Below are 19254 nucleotides of genomic sequence, written 5' to 3' on the forward strand. Positions count from 1 at the left end.
CAATCAGCTTCCATCTACAGTTTGCATGGTTAAGATTTGAAAATGAAACAGACACCGATTGGTTGCCATGCACAGCTGCTCCAGTTTTGATAAATTGCCCTCAAAGTGTTTATAAACACATATACAATAGCGGTCCTTTAAAGTAAACCTGTACTTTGCTCATGCAAAACAAAGCACCACGTTTTGCCTGCATGGTAATGGCTTGTATGTGTGTGCTACACTGCCATTTACTCTCAATGGCATCCCAACGTATAGATATAGTTAAGAACAAACTGGGACTTGCACTATTAGTACACAGAGGTCAATGATCTGCATTGCAAAAAAATGTGCAGGTGTATTATTTCATATATTGAGGTGCATTAAGGGCCCATTTGAAGTAAACATGTAAATGCATGTGAAGGTGTATGGGTCCTAACGCAAACCTGCAATTTAACTTGTCTTCATTTTGTCTTCACTGCGTTACAGCAACAGAGCACAGTTTTCAGCAGGGATTTCTCAGAATCCTCACCCTTTGTTCCTCTAATTGGCTTACTTCACCTTTTGCAGAACTGAACAGAGAAACTGCAGTCTAATTATTTCTAAAAAAAATAAAATATTTCCACATATGGGAAGAGAGTTGGAGGTCCCAATACAGTAAAATGTTCTAATTAGAGTCTCCTACACTATGCTGTGCACTTTAGAAGGCGGCGTTTAGAAAGCTTTATTAAATATTCCATTTACGTGCAGTTAAGTGTATGCTTTGCCACAAAGCTTCTTTTTTTCTGTTTTGCATAGAATGGGGAAGGGTTAGACCTTTGGTTAAAAGAGGACTAAAGCCAAACCTTTTCATGGCTTTAGTCCTCTTTTGGGGACCCAGAACTCAGCATGTAGCAGGCTAATGCCCGCTATATGCTAACAGCACAGGGAAAGATCCTGACAATATTGTTATGATCCACCCCGCTACCTGGTTGATAGCAGACTTTGCCTCTCTAGAGCCAGATGTGCCCTCCCCTCCCCCATCTGTCCCTCCAATGAGCACTGGAGGAATAAAAAATGACTGACAGTCACCACTCTCCTCAGGGAGAAGACCGTGACCTGAGCGATCAGCGGTTCATGATTGCTCAGTTCTCGATCTATAGAGCTGGCGTGCGACAGCTGCAGTGTACATTTTACTCTACCAATACTTCTCCTTTAAGTTTCTATTACTGACTATGTCCCTATTGGAGAAGTTCACCCCTCGATTGGTAGTAAAGACTCTGGTCTCTAAGAAAGAAAGTGAGGTGAAATCCAATACTGTAGACTTGTCCCCAGAAAAATCTTCCAGTGGGGGCACCTGTTCCCAGGACAGGTGTTTAAGGGTAGATTTCCCCTAATTTTTTTAGAGATTTCTTTTAACTTTCTGTTATGCCTCTGGTGCGGGAAGAAAAAAGGGAAAAAGGGGTATTAACCAAAAAAAATTTTAAAAAATAATTTGGCAGATTTCCCTTTATTTCCTGTCCCAATTGGAGCAGGAACAGGTAGTGAGAGGGAAATCTTTATAAAAAAGATGGAAATTCCTCTCTAAAAATTGTCACTGGAACAGGTGTCCCCAATGGAAGATTTCCCCTCACATACTGTTCTCGTTGCAACTGTAGAATTTTGGATTTGCAACACTTCCTGTTTTAATGACAGTCACCAGAACCAACATGGTGAATCCCCCTAGCAGGGAAAAAGATAGCAATAAAACCTGACAGAGGTTCTACCCCTTCCATTCTCCATCCAAAACCTTTTGGATAAACATACTTTAAGGAATGTCCTATTTCAAGCTATATCACAGTCACTGCAGTCAAATCCAAGAAGTGCTGAATGCCTGAGTATGAGAGTTATGATAATGCAAACAGTGGTGTACAGTACCAACAGTAACCAGCCACAAATAACATAATAAGAAAACTGCTGAAACGGCAGTCTGGTTACTACACATCACTGCGGCTCTAAGCCTTCGTTCACACCTGAACGTTTTGTAGCGCGCTCTACGCTCGACGAACGCTCTACAAGACGCTCAAAAATATAAATCTCATTGTATTCAATGGTCTCGTTCCCACCTTGGCGTATATCCGCCTGTCCCTAACGCGCTACAAAACGGCCCACGCCTGAAAAGGTATATCTACTACTTTGGGCCGTTTTGTTGCGCGTTTCCATTGGGATACAGCCAAGTAGCCTTCGGAAACGCACGACAGACGCACATATGCAATATGCCTAGGTGTGAACGAGACCTTAGTGCTTGCTGACCCAAAGTATTGAAATCCATCATAAGAGAACATTATATTTCAGGCTGGCATTCATGTCTTGTTGTTTCTCAGCTACGTGTAGTAAAGAGTTGGCAGAATAGAAATAATCCTATGTGCACACTATGGTTAATGCTTCTAAAAGGTGCCCATACACCTTACAACCATTGCGAGACTTTAGTCTTGCGATGGTGTAAGCTAATTAAAAGCTCGTACGATCTGCCCATCTTAGACGGGCAGATCGTACTTGCGACCATCGAAAGCCCACCCCGCTGAGGGGCGGGCTTCCGATGACTGCAATGCTGAACGGGCTGGTGTGCGCGTGCGCACACCAGCCCGTTCCGCAGTTGTCGAACGAGCACGCCCCTAACCCACCGACAATCGTACGATTCTCGGCAGGTTTTCTAGCATGCTCATTTGACAAAAGACGTGCGACCGTACAGTAGAAACGGTCGCATGCCTTCCATACACCTTGCGATTATCGTACGATCGCAGGATTTCCTGCGATTATCTCGCAAGGTGTATGGGCACCTTTAGACTCCATCTACACAGTTCCATGAACAATGTTTAGTGACTACTGCAATTAAGATCTCAATGAGCTCAGGTTTACCAGCCATGGGACATTGTACATAACTCAAATGGAGAAATAACTCCATTGGGATCTATTATAAATTTGCCCCGGTTTCCTCCAGGCTCGGATTCTAAAGCTTTTAAAGTGACATTAAACCCTCAGATTTTTTAACATAAACCAATACTAAGCTAAGAGCTATGGGCATATATGGTGTCTTGTGTATAAGTTTGTATAGGTTTGTAACCTGAGCCAGCACTACAGGAAGAGGCCCTGAGCTGAAAAGGGAAGTTCTCACCAAGCATGAGAAGACATGAGGATTTAAAAAGGAAGAGCAGCAAAGAGAAGGGAAACTACCATGGATTACAGTAAGGCCCCGTTCACATTGAGCGGTTTGCAAATCGCGCGATTGTCGCACGATTTGCATTTTGCGCGATATCGCGCAAATGCTTGCATTGAGCAAGCTTGAGTCGCGGCTAAATCCGCTCCAAAAAGGGTCCTGCTGTAGCGACACACGACCCGCGACAGCAGGACCCATTGCCCCATTGAGAAGCATTGGAGAGCGATATCGCGGGAATTACCGCGCGATAAATCGCTCAATGTGAACGGGGTCTTAGGCACACATTACAGTATTGGTTTATGTAAAAAAAATCTGAGGGTTTAATGTCACTTTAAGGGCTGGATTACAGGGTTCACTTATATCCTCCAGTGAAGGCAAGAGGGATCCTTTTATTAAGTGGTGTGATCTAAGATCAAAGTTGGATGTACAACCCTTAGCCCAGGGCTGGACAAATTCAAGGAGCCAGGTAGCCAATGCTCCTTAAAAAAAATGCTCTTTATAGCTGGCACCTAGTGTTTGAGGTTTTGTCTAGTTGTTCTCAATAGGGCTGGCTCCTAACAAATATCCTGATGGCTCCTGGATTGCATGAACTAGCTCCTGAATTCCATATTATTTTGTCCAACCCTGACTTACACTACTGGAGAAATCAATAAATAAAGAATTTCTATACCTATCTTCTTAAGTCTGTGTTCCATAAAAGGAACTGCACCCATTGGGGAAATCTTAATAACAGTGCATCTACGCTATACAGAGCACTGCTGTCCCTCTCCTCCTCATCCCTGCTGGGTTATATCACCGATTCGGAAACACAAGCTAGATTCTCGACTTACTGAAGACCAAAAAAAATGCAAGGTTATAGTGCTAGCCCAGGTTTCGTCAAATCACTTCTAGAATTGAGCAATCCAAATTTTAAAGCAGAACTCCAGGATTTAAAAAATAAAATAAAAATTATAATATACATTTATTAACCCCTTGCAGTGGGGCTACCCCCACACTACATGGGTTAGTGCTCTACCTGCCTGGCTGCCAGACTGGTCCCCGCAACCTATTCTCCCCAGGCTCCAGCAATCTAAGGACCCGTGACACCATGACATCTAATACAGGTCTATTAGACATGAAGAACTTTACACGAAGAGTTCTTTACATTATGATGCTGGTATAGAGCACCAATGTGTTTATATCAGATCTGGAGTAGGGGGGTCAACCTATTATTGGGGCCAATATTCACAATTTTTTTATCAGTTTAATAAATTTACCAATATTACTTATAATAAAAGGTGGCCATACATTGTGTGAATTTCGGCTAATTCCTCAAGAATTTGCACTGTCAGCTGATCTGAAGGAGTTGGTCGGAAAATCTTTGTACTGTCAGAGCTGGCAGCCAACGGGCTGATGGCCGCATTCAGAATACAAAAGCAACAAGAAGGAGTCATTGATGCCTCCGTGCCCGGAGGAGGAGGAGAGCGCAGTAGGGGGGTCAACCGATTTCAGGACCGATGCCTGCTGTTTACATTCAGCTGCAGAGGCAAGATTCAGCAACTGGATGTAAACAGAATACCGCTACCCGATATCGGTTATTGGCCTGAATGGTGGCCTATATTTGGTATCACACAGGAACAAATGCAGACGGTCAGACCTGAACAAGGAGTTAGGTAGGCGAGTATTGGATGGAAGGGGTTTTTTCTGTTGTGTTTGAAAAGGGGGGAGGGAGGGCCAGCTAGTGTAGTGATAGGTGGGTTTAGCTCGGGGGGGGGGGGGGGTGGAGTTAAGGGGGCCATCTTACTGTATAGTGTGAGGTAAGGAACCATTTTAGATGGGAGAGAAAAGGAGTCAGTCCGCCCACCCTCCCCGATAGTATTTCAGCTTGTTGTTTATGTTTCTAAGGGCTAGTTTCTGCAAGTGTGGAGTTTGGGGAGGACGGATACATTCTTTCTAGTTAGGGTTATGGGTATTCCTTTGCTAAGTTTTAGGTGGTATTTGTGTTTTGGGAAATATGGCTGACTTATTTTTCTTCTAGGTCCCTGGCTGTGACATCCATCGACGACGAAGAACTGGCTCTCCGCAAAGTGAAAGGGGGCAGAGTAGTAGGGAAGTGCCAATGGTGGTGCTACTGGGCTTTACAGCTTGGTAGCCAGTGGGAACTTGGGCAACTGTTGGTGGACATACCCACTCGGGCCAGAATATGGGCGGCCGGTGGCTGGTACAGTAAAATGTTCTTTGAAATTACTGGTGTTTAGTGTTGTATTTAGGTGGGAAGTGAGGGTTACTTGTCATGTATGTTCATGAGCATTTTCTATTGTTTTTTAGATGCCAGGATAGCTATTGTTTATTTGGGATCTCTATCCTTTACATTCCATTTTTTTTCTTTTCAAAATGGAAATTTCAACTTTAAAGACCATGCTGTTACAGTATCCAAATACATTGAGCCTGTGTGCTCACTACACTTTGTTTTGCGATGTACTACTTTGTACTACCTGCTGTGCAATTCCTTATGAGCTCAATAAAACTCTGAATATGAAAAAAAAGTCTTTGTGAGCCCTAAATGGAGGACACCATAGAGAACATCAGAATGCTGTGCAAAATCCGGGGGTTGTCTAAGGACTGGAAAGTACACTGTGCTCGGGAACAACCGTACTCTCACTACCCACACAGCTTCAATACCAGAGCGACAAACACACCACAGGAATGGGTGAAGAGCTATTGTTTACAGACTACACAAGATTTTGCATCCTATGGTGGTCTCATGTTTGGATTTGTGCCTAGATTGGCAGTCCGGAGTATTCAGGTTCTCCTGGAGTGTTTATACATCACCAACTTCATGTTGTAAATGTGAGTAGTTCCATCACCTTTCATTTTTATTGGTAATAAACGTTAATGCATGAGGAGAAGGCACGGTCTCCATTTAGTTTTTTCTTTCATGTACCTTGAAAACATTCCCCCGTGGCCTTTAGGACAGCAGCCTTTTCTGAGTGATGGTCATCTTTCAAGATTGCTAAAGGGGGAGCAACAAGGGACTACTGAGCGCTGGGGAAGTGAGATTGCTTTGAAGACTACACAAGATGTGCACATGTATAACCTGAATTAATTTGCATTTCACTTTATGCACCAACATTCCACTGCCTGCAGTAATAAGCCAAATGTTAAACAATCAGCATAGATTTTACATAGGAGATTATGCCTTTACAGTCTAATAACAAACATATTAAAGAAGAACTATAGGGAAGTAAAATGTACTCTTCCCAATAGTATGAGCTGGTGTGTGACACTGCATCGGTCACATGCCAGCTCTATAGATCAAGAGCTGAGTGATCACAAACCGCTGATCACTCAGCTCAAGGCTCGTCTCTGCAGAGCGCTGACCGTCAGTCACCGTTCCCCGCAGGGATTCTCCCCTCCCTGTTCCTCGAGGACTCATTGGAGGGACAGACAGAAGAGGGGGTGGGCACAGCTGGTTTATTTTTCAATAAAAAGGTTTGGCGATAGTTCTCTTTTAAAGACAACACAAATGAGAATACAGTTCAACTAGGGGTAGGCAACCCTGGCACTCCAGCTGTGGACAAATCCAATCATGCCTGTGGCTGTCAGTCTTGCAATGCCTCATGGGACATGTAGTTTCACAACAGCGAGGTCATTTACCCCTGCCTAAAACTTGTTCACACTATGTCCTTTGGGCTGCATTTTTCCATGTTCCCTGTTCACCCAATGCATGTGCGATGGTGTGCAGAAAAACAGCTCTACGGACATGTTTACAAGCCCTTAAGTTATATAGAACCCCCCCCCAAAGTAGGATAGAGTAGGAAAGGGTTAAGACCTGTAAGTGTGTGTCCAATTGGAAACATTTCCCTTCGCTCCCGGCCCCACACACACTACAGAGAGAGGAAGTCCCCTCTTATACATCTGTCACCAGGCATCCCCATTGGTAAAGTTCCCCTCTATCCCTGTTCCACTGACAACTATAAAATTCAAGTTTTAACATCATATTCTGTGCCAGTGGTGCCGCGAATACATTCAAAAAACCCACAAAAAAACCTGACAGGGGATCTAACAATTCCATACTTTAAACCAAACTAACAAAAGTCTTGGCTTTAGATACACTTTAAAAAGACACAGCTATCATCTCACTATACAATGTTTCCTAAAGCACACCTGTCATGTGGGCACCAAAGGCAAAGCAAACTAAGTCCATAGCTGCAAAAGGGGCACCTTCCAGAGTGGGATCATCAAATTCTGCACCAAATCTTTCCTATCCACCTTCAGCCACAGGTAATAAAAAGGGCTGTAACTGATCCTGCCATGGCGCTCACGCGACCACACAAGTACAACCTTTTCCTCAGCTCCATAGCAGGCTCGCTCACAAGACGATTTTAAAACAAGCAGAAAATCATTGCCCAATATAACATTAGGAAGCCTACAATCATCACGTGATGCAAGATCTAGAGATATTGCTATGTCTCATAATACCGTTCACACTCGGACCTCTTGGCAGTCCATAGACAGGTAGATAGAGAGGTAAGATACCGACCCATGCCCCTCATATTGCATCTCTAGGACTGATGGATAGCAGTAGCACAAGTGTGGTGAATGTCTCCATCACTGGCCTACATAGAAAATATAAAGATCAACCCCCCGCCCCCCTTACAGTACATCATGAGCCCCATTCACATCAGAGTCCCCCCTTTAGTGAAAATTTTAAACCACCCCTGACAAAGCCAGAAGGCACCCTGGTTGAGAAAGACTTTTTATCTAAAGTTGGGTATACTTGTGCTTATTTTTTTTTCTTTCAACCCACAGGCTGGAAAAATAAATAAATAGGACAGATTCCTCCATCAACACTTATGAGGACTGATGAACGAATCCCCCGATGTATGCATTGTATTCTGGCATCATCTGCAGGTTGCTTTCAGAACACCCAAATAGGGCTAGCAACTGATTGGTTGCAAGCTCAGTTTGGCTGAGAATTTCCCAGCTGGCAACTTTGATCAGTTGATTGAGGAATGCTGGAGCAAGGAGCAATACAAAATGTAAATTGCTGCCAGGAGTTGGGCTTTCATACCTATAAGGCCCAGTCATTGCAAACAATCCTTCATTAGTCATTCTTCTGTCTGTGTATACCCTGATTTCTACTAGCGTTATTAAATGGCCCTTGCCTGATCTCTATAAATCTGTACTCACCACGTAATTGGGACATATCCGTTTCCCCGGTGAGAGAGGTTGGTTCGTCATCACCCACACATGGGGGGGTCTACCAGGTGTCTCCCGATCCACCCACGAGCAGCTCTCAGCGGCGCTGTACACCGAGGCCGCATGCACGCAGCTGCTATGTAAAGTCACTTAAAGGAAAAAGCTACAATGTGAACGCCCACAGTGCAGATGTGTCAAAAGAAGGTTCACAGCTTCAGTTTTGCAATTAGTCTTTGACATGCAGTAAGACTTCCTTCCTATTCTCACGGCTCAGACACACAACGGCATATAACAAAAGTGTGGATCAGATGTGTACACAGCACGGGGAACTTCTATACATATGATGGCAACCACTTCAAGGAAATGCAGAGACGTGTATTGGTATACAGGATGCCAAGAGACAGCCCATCCACACAACTGTGCTCAGTACATTAAAAGAGAACTACGGTAGTTGCGAGTGAAAAAAATGCCCTTAAAGACGAACTCCAAGCATCTTAAAAATGAACCCTTGCAATGGGGTTAATATGCCCAGAGTTCTTTAGTGGAAGTGCAACTAAGGGTCACTGTGCACGTTACAATCTGACCATACATTCAACTTTAGATTTACCGAAATGATGTAATATGAGGGCTTCCTAAAACTATCCAATCAATTTGTATCCAATCAGGTGTTTAGGTGTTGGTAGAACTGAATAAGTTGGTACATTCAGATTTTAACTTGTGTTGCGAGTCCAATATATAAACCTATCGCCTATACATCACAGGATGGGTGGGATGCATGTTTACACGACATACCCACAATTACTGTAATCAAGTTTTCTGCTGCGATGTAACAGAAGCTTCAAACACTGGCGACACTCTCTACATCCGATACAACATATTCGACATTAACCTCTCCCCTAACAAAATGGCTCGATGACATCAGATCATCTGTCAGTGCCCAGGTTCACCCAGTGTTATAAAGTGTCATTCAGCCACTCTGCATAATGTCAAGGACCACTATACCCAAAACAATCATTTCTAAAAAGGTACAAATGGCAATCACAATTACACATCTTCTGCTTTTCTCTAGATGCAATACTCATGGGCCAGTGCATAGGAATTGTGGTAGCGGCGGTTATCTTGTCCTTGATCCCTAGTGGTCTGCACTAGTACCATACCCTGTATATGATATCGAATCACATAATCCAGTCCAGGGAAGGCATCCTGCCAACCTCCAACCCTGTAACTTTCCAGGACTCTAACTTTCCAATGGGCTCTGCATTAGGCCCGGTTCACACCTGGGCGTTTTGTAGCGCATTCGAACGCTCTGCAAAACGCTCAAACACAGAAATCCCATTATTTCCTATGGGTATGGTTCACACCTGGGCGTATTACAGGCCGTATGAACGCGCTACAAAACGTCCTACGCCCCAAAGAAGTACAGGAGCTTTTTTGGGGGCATTTTTGTCGCGCGTTTCCATTGGGATACAGCCAAGTAGCCCTCAGAAACGCGCGTTTGTCGCGCGGTTCTTCACTGCGAATCGCGGTAAAACCACACGTTCCGAAACGCACGACAAACGCGCATATTCGATATGCCTAGGTGTGAACCCAGCCTTATGGTTTGATGACAGCGGGCAGAAAAGGAAGGAGGATCAGGCAAATATATATGCTTTTTTTTGTTAGCCCCCTAGACAAAACTAGTACTTAACCTGTGCAGCGAGGGAGTAGTCCCTCTGCAAGGGTAAGGTTTTTTTTTCTCGTTGTAAATATATATATATATGCCATTTTTTACATTGGGCCAATGAACCGACCAGCATGGCTCTGGAGTGTGTAGGGAAGCCCGTGCAATCTCTGGGAGTACATGCAGATAGTGTCCTGGCCAAACCTTGATTCAAGCCCGGGGCCCCAGTGCTGCAAGGCTGCACTGCTACTTGGAGTAGATCTTTATCATAGAAAAACTAGAAAAATATAATAGACAATCCAAAGCCCTGTAGATAACATAGACCGTTATAATGGCATACGATGAGGTATACAGTGCTTCCTATTATAAATACTATTAACAAAGCTTATTACTCCGTTGCCATGTCTTACATAATGTGTATCATATAAAAGTAGAGATAAGCTTGACACTGAAATTTGATTGCCATCACCAGTAGGTTCTACAGGTACATTTTATGTATAAGAAAACAATGGATGACAACACTCCAGCATCACATCTCCCTTCTAGATTTCAATCCATTAAATGGGGTACACCAGTCAACATTTGATTATTAATAGCGGATTTCTTTTTGTTCCCCAGGAGAAAGAAATGCATTAAGTTTGAATGGGGTTTCAGTTTTTCAAAACTGTGAATGGTTGCCTTTGAGGCCTCATTCACATTGCTCAGAGTCAGACCACACAGATCCGTGCGGCGTGCATGGCCGTATCGGGCCGCTACTGGGAAGGACAGGTGCTGCGTGTGATTGTATGCAGCAGCCTGTTCTTCTCTATGGGAGTACACGGCTGTACGCTCACCCGAATTGCAAATCTGTGCGGGTGTCAGTGCTCGAACGCAGACAGGATCCATCCTGTCTGCGTACGAGTATGGACAACCGCACAGACGTGCAGTTCGGCTGAGCGTACATGTCCTTATGGCCGAGTCCTACCATTGAGAAGAAAAGGCTGCTGCGTACAATTACATGCAGCACCTGTCCTTCCCAGGAACGGCCCGATACGGCCATGCACGCCGCACGGATCTGTACGGGCCACCATCCTGTCTGTGTACGAGTATGGACACCCGCACGGGCCTGCAGTACAGCTGAGCGTACATCGGCTTCTGGCCGCGTCCTCCCATAGAGAAGAAAAGGCTGCTGCGTACAATTACACGCAGGACCTGTCCTTCCTAGGAACAGCCCAATACAGCCGTGCACGGATCTGTACGGGTCACCTCTTATCTGTGTGAATGAGGCCCGAGTGTGAAAAACATATGAGATCTCGGTACCTGGTGTACACCTTTTTATTGGATTGAAGTAAAGAAGTTGGATTTGATACTGGAGTGCCGTCATCCACCATGTTATTATAGTTAGTCTTCAGCAGGGAGCTGGAAGTCCACTGAGCCGTGTTTATGGGAGAATGGACTGACCTACAGTAAACCTGGCCATATACTGTTAGAACTATGTATGAATTGTTCTTCAGAGCATTTCATCTTGCCATCATCGAGTCAACTCATTTCATTTGATAGCCCTTAAAAATCTGCTACCTAAATCCCAGACACAATAAACAGGTTTTAGTGTCTATCACATGAGCATTATAATATGTAGGATTATTCCAAAACAAAAATCACATTTGCAGTAACAATTTCGTTCATTCAGATAAGAATCGAGAACAATTTTCCATCTTGTTTGATTTTCCTCATCACTATGGTCAAAACCAATGAACGTTCCAAAACAATGTCCTGGAAATAAAACATTTTGAACAAAGTTCTACTGGTGTATGGCCAACTTTACATTTTAAACGGAGAGCTCCATTATATCATCCTAAAGCTGGTCGGGCGCTGTTTGAATGTTGTTTTGAAGTCCAGTTGACTAAGCCGAAAATGGAACTGTGTGTAGCCCTGCCAACACCACTCTGTTCAAAAATAGTCCGACCTTTGTCTAAGGAGCTTGGCTGAAAACAGTCAGTCAATCAGCTGCAGTCACGAATTAGGTATCCTGACAGTTGCAGACGCCGACTGTCAGAATACTTTAGCCAGCAGGGAGATTCCCCAATCCATGGCTAACAGCCCCAAGGGAGTGAAAGATAAAAATGACAAGTGTATGGCCTTTATTAGCAATAAAAGTATCAGTTTTATTACACCTCTAATCCACTAGGGGGTGCCATTGTTATTCATAATAATAAAGTAGAACCTCAAAACACTGTAATGCGCTAGCTGTGAGTCACGTAACCTACTAAACAACAACACGCATAATACAAACAAAACTACGCAGCGTCTCAGTTAAAATGGACAAAAATATAAATATATGCATTCGGAGTCACTTTCCAGGATTGTCTGTTTAGACATGAAGTCGTAAAACAAGCAAAGCCAACAGGAAGCAAGTTGGGATCACAGGATGAGTACACAATCATGTGTTTGGAAACAAGTCTAATACCAGAGATTAGATAAGGATCTGACTTGGTTGCACACACTTTTGTACAGACTATAGGAAGCCTATCCAGCCCACTCTCAGCAGGAAGTCAGTGTACCTGTATGTAATTGCAAGCTGCATTTGCCTTTAGTTTGTTGCCGATTTACAATCTGCATCATGCTGGTTGGGTAGTGCAGCAGTGAAGAAAGCCTTAGACATATAGATTTTCTCTTGTCAACCTTTAGGGCCAAACAAGAAAAAAATAAATATATAAATTTGATTGTGCTACCAGCTACTGTATTCAGACAGCCGCTGCACCCGATTTACTTCATTTTCATTAAGCCAGGCAGTGCAGATAGGGCCCCCACAGCTTCAATGTTGGCCAATTTAGCTGGAACTTTCCTTTTATAAACCTGCCACTGCTTATAATGGCAGAATGACGATTTAGACAAACATACACAATGGTGCTGGTTCCATGGTGTTGGCCTTATCCAGGGACAAAGAGAACTCAACCAATTAAAAATAAAAAGGTTCCCCAATACCGGCCATAGACACTGCAACTCGGTGCCGTGAGCAAACTTTCAATTCCAATTCTTGCCAAAATTGCAAAGCAAAAGCAGGTCTAAAATGGTGGTTTTGATTGACAGCAAGGAAATCAGATTAAAATTGTCCCAATGTACACCAGTGGAAAAATCTTATTTCTCCAGAAGAAACTGCTGTGTTTTTTTGCCCTATACTAAACTGAATTGAAGCTGTCAATTTGTTGCCACATTTCAACTTCACAAGCGACTCGATTCTGATGATCGATCACTTTGTTTTTACACAAATACTTGTGATCGTATCTGGGGATCCTGGTGGATAGAAAGCGGTTGAAATTGATTGAAAATGGTCAGCTACCTGATGCGGCGGTTTTTGGCCAATCAGGAGACGCCAGCACCACACATGTTGGCATATCAAGCAATTGGGGATGTTAGGAAATCTTGACCAACAGTTTTAGTTCAAACAATGCAGCACTACCTGTTTGTGCGCGCGCATGTGCTTCTCCCACCCCTCTCCATAGGTCATACTCAAGTAACCGGATCATGTGACTGTCATCACATTTTTGCAGCACCTTAAAGCAGGGGCAGACAAGTGAATATGGCATTCAGGAGCCAGTCTGACCAATCCAGGAGCCAGCAGGTTATTTCTTAGGAGCCAACTCCATTGACACCAACTAGAGAAAACCTCAAAACTTAAAACGCCAGATGTAATTCTTAGGGAGCTTTGGCTACCTGGCTCCTGCGATTTGTCCGGCCCTGCCTTAAAAGGGAACCAGTAACTATCAAACACTGGAGGCTGCCATTTTGCTGACCTCCTGAAAATGCTAGTTGCCTGGCAACCATGCACATCCTCTGATTTCAACACATTCTGAACCACAGATCTGAAGAAACGTACAGCAAACAAAGCCAAAACTGCGTATCTGCATGTTCCAAATCACAGACTCAAAGAATTGAAGGAATTCGATCAGCCAGGCAATTTGCATTTTCATAAGGAAAGGTCAGCAGTGTTTTTTTTTTCTCTCTGACTGGTTGCAATAGCACACACACACACACACTTCCCTGAGCTTTTTCTATGACCTATGCCCTTTAAGAGCATACCAACATGCAGTCTGCCCATAGCTCTTTACCCTATTGGATAAGCCGGTTCACTGACTGGACTGCAGAGTACTTAACGCAGCTCAGACAGATACTATGCAGATAATGTTACAGCCACTTACACATTCCTAGTTTCCTTTTAATGGAACTGAAGAACGAAGGCTGGGCACACATTAGTCAGATATTATCAATGCAAACAATGCAAAAACTGACTCTGACAAATGGACTGAGTAGGCGTTAAAGTGGAACTCCACACAATTAGTTGGATACAGCAGGACGGTTAATATCCTCTCAGGGTTTTATTGCTTTATTTGCTCACAGCTGGAGGATTTGGCTCACTTTGTGTACTGGTAAAGAGACCCCAAGACAGGAAGTGAGCAGAAACCTCTCGGGGGACACAGGCAGTGAAGTCATATTTCCGGTTTTATTGCTACCTGTGTTTTCTTTTCACTTCCTATACAGTGAAAGTGGTAACAACATCAGGAAACGAGGGGAAATGTCCCTAATGGTAACCCATACAACTATAAAATCAAAACAGGTAATAAGCATATCAATGTAAATAAAAATGATTTTGCCGCGAGTTACACTTTAACTCCTCAGTAATATTGAGTACTTACACAAAAATTATTCAGCATTTCAGTAAGTGATTGTTAGAAGAAGAAAAAAGAAATCACACTCCAAATACAAACGTTACTCAGGGGAATGAGGGCACAGTGCTGTAACCAATCAGAATTCATCTTTACCATGTGACTTCATGGTGGCATGGATTAGATAACACTTCTCTCTTCTCTCTCTAACCCTGGCAGAGTTTTCTGTGTGGGCCATGTTACATATTAACCAAGACTGATCTACAATTATTTAAAGGAAACAGTCTAAAAATAAGAATGCAAGGTAAACAGTAAAGTGAACCTGCAATAATAAAAGGGAGTTACCACTGCCGATTTTGTTATTTTTAAAAGGTGAAGACTCCCATGCTGATCCTTGCTTTCCTATGTAATAGATCTGTAGCCAGCGTAGACTGAAGGTCTGGTCTCAAGTGTTGGGTCAGAGACTTTCTATATAGAAGGTGCCATCCTGCACCTTTACAACCAAGTCAGCAAAGGCATCATCACAGGTTCCCTTTAGAGAGACATTGCCATCTTTTACTTCAAGTCTATCTGTATGGCCTTACGGATTACAAAGCAGTCCTGATGACTGCGCTCTGATACAAAGAAAGCCAGTAGAGGACAGGAATACATTTGTGCATGAAACATCACTCTTAAAATATAAATAAGCCAGCATATAAAAATGGCAAAGTTGCATCACAAATGTTACAATAAACTCAAAATGTCTGCTCACGGAAATACAATGTTTACCATTAAACTTTCTGTAGTGGAACTCTAAAGAAGAACTAAATAGGACATTTCCCAACTGAACATCTGAAACCACAATCTGAGGATGAGGATCAGCTATACAGACAGGGCCGGATCTCCCACAAGGCCAACCAAGGGCCTAAAAGTGACTTTTTCAGTGCTGCCAGGTGGCTGTGCTGACCAATGATTAATCTCCATCTGGGAGTTAGATTTAAAATATCAAACACAGGGCTGCGCTCAGGGCCGGATTTCCCACAAGGCCAACTAAGGCCCGGCCTTGGGGCCCAGTACAAGCATAAAAGGTGAACATGACAACGGCTATTATACTTTAGGTTTGGTTCCCCTCCTCAGCTCAGCATGTGTCAGGCTATGATAGCATGAGGCCATTACCACTATGTCCACCCTGGATAGCCCTTGTGGTGCTTAGTGACAGCTCTCCTCAGATACTGATGATTAAGGATGGCATGAATGACAAACTAACCATTCATCTTTATCCTGAATAGCCTAGTCTATCCGTACATTAGTAGATTTCTCCCCAAGAACAAATTAGGTGTAAAAGATTTCCTTGGGCATTGCAGGGACTGTGACATTTAGTCTGCTGCAGAATTAGTGTCTAGCCTCCTCTGAAAGGGGAACACTGGCTAAATTATGACAAAGCTGGTGGTAAATCTCTGTGCAAGATTAAAAGCAATGCCAAGACTTAGAGAACTATGAGGCGAGTGCTTTTCACTCACCTCATAGTTCTAGCCAACCTGTGACAATGAGAGTGTCACAGGTCGGCTTAGTAGATCGAGGGGTGAGCGAACACATACCGGCGTTCGCTCACCTCTCGATCCTGGATTCCCCCCTCCCCGCTCCGATTCGCCAGCGCTGACTGGCGGAACGGACGGGGAGGGGGCGTGCACAGCTGGCTCTGCCTCTAGATAGGCAGAGCCAGCTGTCAGTAACGCAGCTGGGCGGATCCAGACATAATTGTCGGGATCCGCTTCAGCTTCTCAGTATACAGCGAGCGGTATACTGAGCCTAGGGTGACGGGAGGATGCTAGTCTTAACTATGGGAAAAGCCTTAACCCCATAGTTCTCCTTTAAGAAGAACTTGTTATGGCTCAGGGTTAACACTATGAATCAGCTGCTTCACTTGAGTATATCCAGCCTTGTATGACTAATATTAGCTAAAATAAATAAAAGCAAATATTAACAAAATAGAAGGCCATAGAGGATGATCATTGTCCAATCACATTGGGTATTGTCAACTTCAAATGTGGGTAGACACACCAAACCAAGGGATCTTGTAGGGAAAGGAGTGTTCCCAGCAGTTCTTCCTTTGCAAACCCAATACCATGTGTTGGCATAATTATTGTCAACTTCAAATGTGGGTAGATACACCAAACCAAGGGATCTTGTAGGGAAAGGTCAACTGACTGGTTTGAGTGTTCCCAGCAGTTCTTCCTTTGCAAACCCAATACCATGTGTTGGCATAGAGTGTCTGCACACCAGAACAAAACAAAAACCAAAACATGCATTACTACATCAACTACCTTATAGACCTGAACATCTAAACCGAGGACCCAATTTGAGAATGATGTATGCGATCATAACTATATCATTTTTGTTCCTTACCTCTTCTTGTTTTTCTTCATTAACCACGTTGAGACTCAGCTGAGAGTGGCTACTAATTCCACTATCCTCATTCCCATCATCATAGTAAGTATGTTTAATGGTATCCTTAAACAAATGTGGGCTCCTCTCAGCTTTTATGGTACCGGGTTCTGCCCTCTCATCACTTTCCATAGAGCTCAGTGATAAAGTGCTGTGGTGATTAGTACAAAGGTTAGCTGAATTGGGTTTGTAGAGTTCAGAACTTGGGCTCTGTGGCTTTGGAGCAGTGGGTCTCACAGGAGTTCCTAGAATTCCAAAGTCTGATGCAGAATGCGGGATATGTCTAGGTTCCTCTGAATCAGAGTAGAAGACTTCACTGGCCAACTGGCTCAAGCTACTACTGGAAGGAGAGAGGCTACATGGCTCAACAGAGAGGCCTTCAGAAGATGACAATTTGATGTCAGTCGGTAGTGTATTCAGATCAAAAGATGGGCTGCGCACTTGACTCCTAGGGGAACTTGGAGACAAATTTGATTCAGATGAGGGGGAATGTGGACCAAATATACATCTCCTCCTTTCTGTGTCCGTGCTACTGGAAACTCTCCTGGAATAATCATCATGTAATCGGCTGTTTGGCCGACTTTGGCGAGTATCTTCATTGGTGGGAGAGCTGCATTTGCTACCATCTTTTCTCCAATTACCCTCTGTAACATTGGTCATGATTTTTAACACTCTGTCAAAGTCCTTTGCCCTGATTGGACTTCTCCACCGCTTGGATCGTCTCTCTGGAGTTCCGGAGAGATTATTGGCATCTGTGGACGTATTTAGCGTGCTTTTCTGGATCATGTCCTTTTCACTGCTAGATTTGATATCTGTAAGATTAGAGGTAGATTTCCTTTTGAAAGAACTCTTTTTGAGGAAGTTGAGGTTGTCCGTACTTTTACTCCTTCTGTAAATAACTTTGTTGCTGTCCGAGTTTTTCACAATAATTTCACAGACGTTTCCTTCTAGCCCAATAGGTGACAGTCGAAGTGGACTGTGCGGTACATGGACGTTGTCGTTATCCAATAAGTTGATTCGACCAGCTCCATAGGCTCGCCTGATACTACGTGATCGATGGGTGCTCCTCAAAAAAGTGTCATCAGACTGCTCAACATCAGACCCATCAGACTGCAAGCCATCCGTCACATTAAAATAATCCTGCATGGATCTCGAGACTGGTATCCTACAGGAAGTTTGACAACTTGTTACTCCATCAGAAGACAGGCGTTTCTGCATATCACCACCACTTTCCACGTCACTTAGATTATTAGCATTTTCTTTTGCCTGAATCCCCTGCAGAACAGAGGATTTCAGCTTTTTGAATGAACCCATCTTCCTCAAAGACGACAGAGCATTCCATGTTGATGAGTTGCCCATGCCTATCATTGAACGGGGCCTCTCACTATTAAGGGTGGACTGCTGTTTGAGGCTGGTGAATAGGTTCGATGACTTGGAGGGGCTCTGATCCTCCTGGGAGTCGTCTTTGTTATCAAGAGCTCCATTGTGACAGCTGTCTCGAGGAGTTCTTGAAACACTTTTGTCAATGACTTGAGAGGTAACTCCTGGCCCGTTCCCACAGCCCTTGGAGGGTGACGTCATACTCTCAACCATTAGAGCATCAGGGTAAACGTGGTCTATGCTCCTCCCAACATGAATGTGACAGCATCAGCAGATTTAAACATCTATAGCATCATCCGTTGCAATGCCTTTGTGTCTCAGCTTCCACGTCTATTGTCTGCATGGAGCTGCGCAACTGCAGTCTTCTGCTTGCCCTTTAAAACAAAACAAAGCCAGCATGGAGGAAATCCATTTCAAGGAAAAAGGGGGGGGGGGGGGGTAGGGGACAGCCTGCCTAAACATAAAGCCCCTTCATCCCTTGCTGACAAGTTGAACTTTTCAACGGTTTCAAGAATAGTGACAGAGTACAGAAACTGTTTACATCATGTGTCAGTCTTTTGCAACTTGTGGCTCTCCGGCTGTAGTCCCACGGGGAAAGCTGTAGGGAGCAAAAGACTGCTGGATGCATTTAAAGGGGATGCTTGGTAAGGGCAATACACACTACCGTAGTTAACTAACTTACAACTTCGTTTATCTCCTTTATAAAAAATCCAGAATTCCTTGTACTGAAGAATAATATCCAGTTGCCAGCACCTACTGTGACTACAATGAGTGTGTGAGCGTTTGGTTCAAATAGAGGAGTCTTTAATGACTAC

The 19254-nt window shown here is 43.8% G+C and overlaps 1 protein-coding gene across 4 annotated transcripts in view; it reads right to left on the bottom strand.

The window, feature by feature from the left end:
* Positions 1–18808, bottom strand: part of SPATA13 (spermatogenesis associated 13) — a 70385-nt gene extending 51577 nt beyond the window's left edge. For 3 of the 4 annotated variants that reach the window (XM_018570988.1, XM_018570986.1, XM_018570987.1), the window contains exon 1: positions 17021–18808. In XM_018570988.1, the coding sequence (XP_018426490.1) occupies positions 17021–18652 (1632 nt within the window). In that variant the 5' untranslated portion in view covers positions 18653–18808. Of the gene's footprint in view, positions 1–8323; positions 8428–17020 lie in introns of those variants that run through there. The other variant, XM_018570990.1, reaches the window with a different exon arrangement.
* Between the last annotated feature and the right edge of the window lie 446 nt (positions 18809–19254).

This window comes from Nanorana parkeri, unplaced genomic scaffold, assembly GCF_000935625.1.
Source record: "Nanorana parkeri isolate BGI_ZX_2015 unplaced genomic scaffold, ASM93562v1 scaffold1649, whole genome shotgun sequence".
NCBI lineage: Eukaryota > Metazoa > Chordata > Amphibia > Anura > Dicroglossidae > Nanorana > Nanorana parkeri.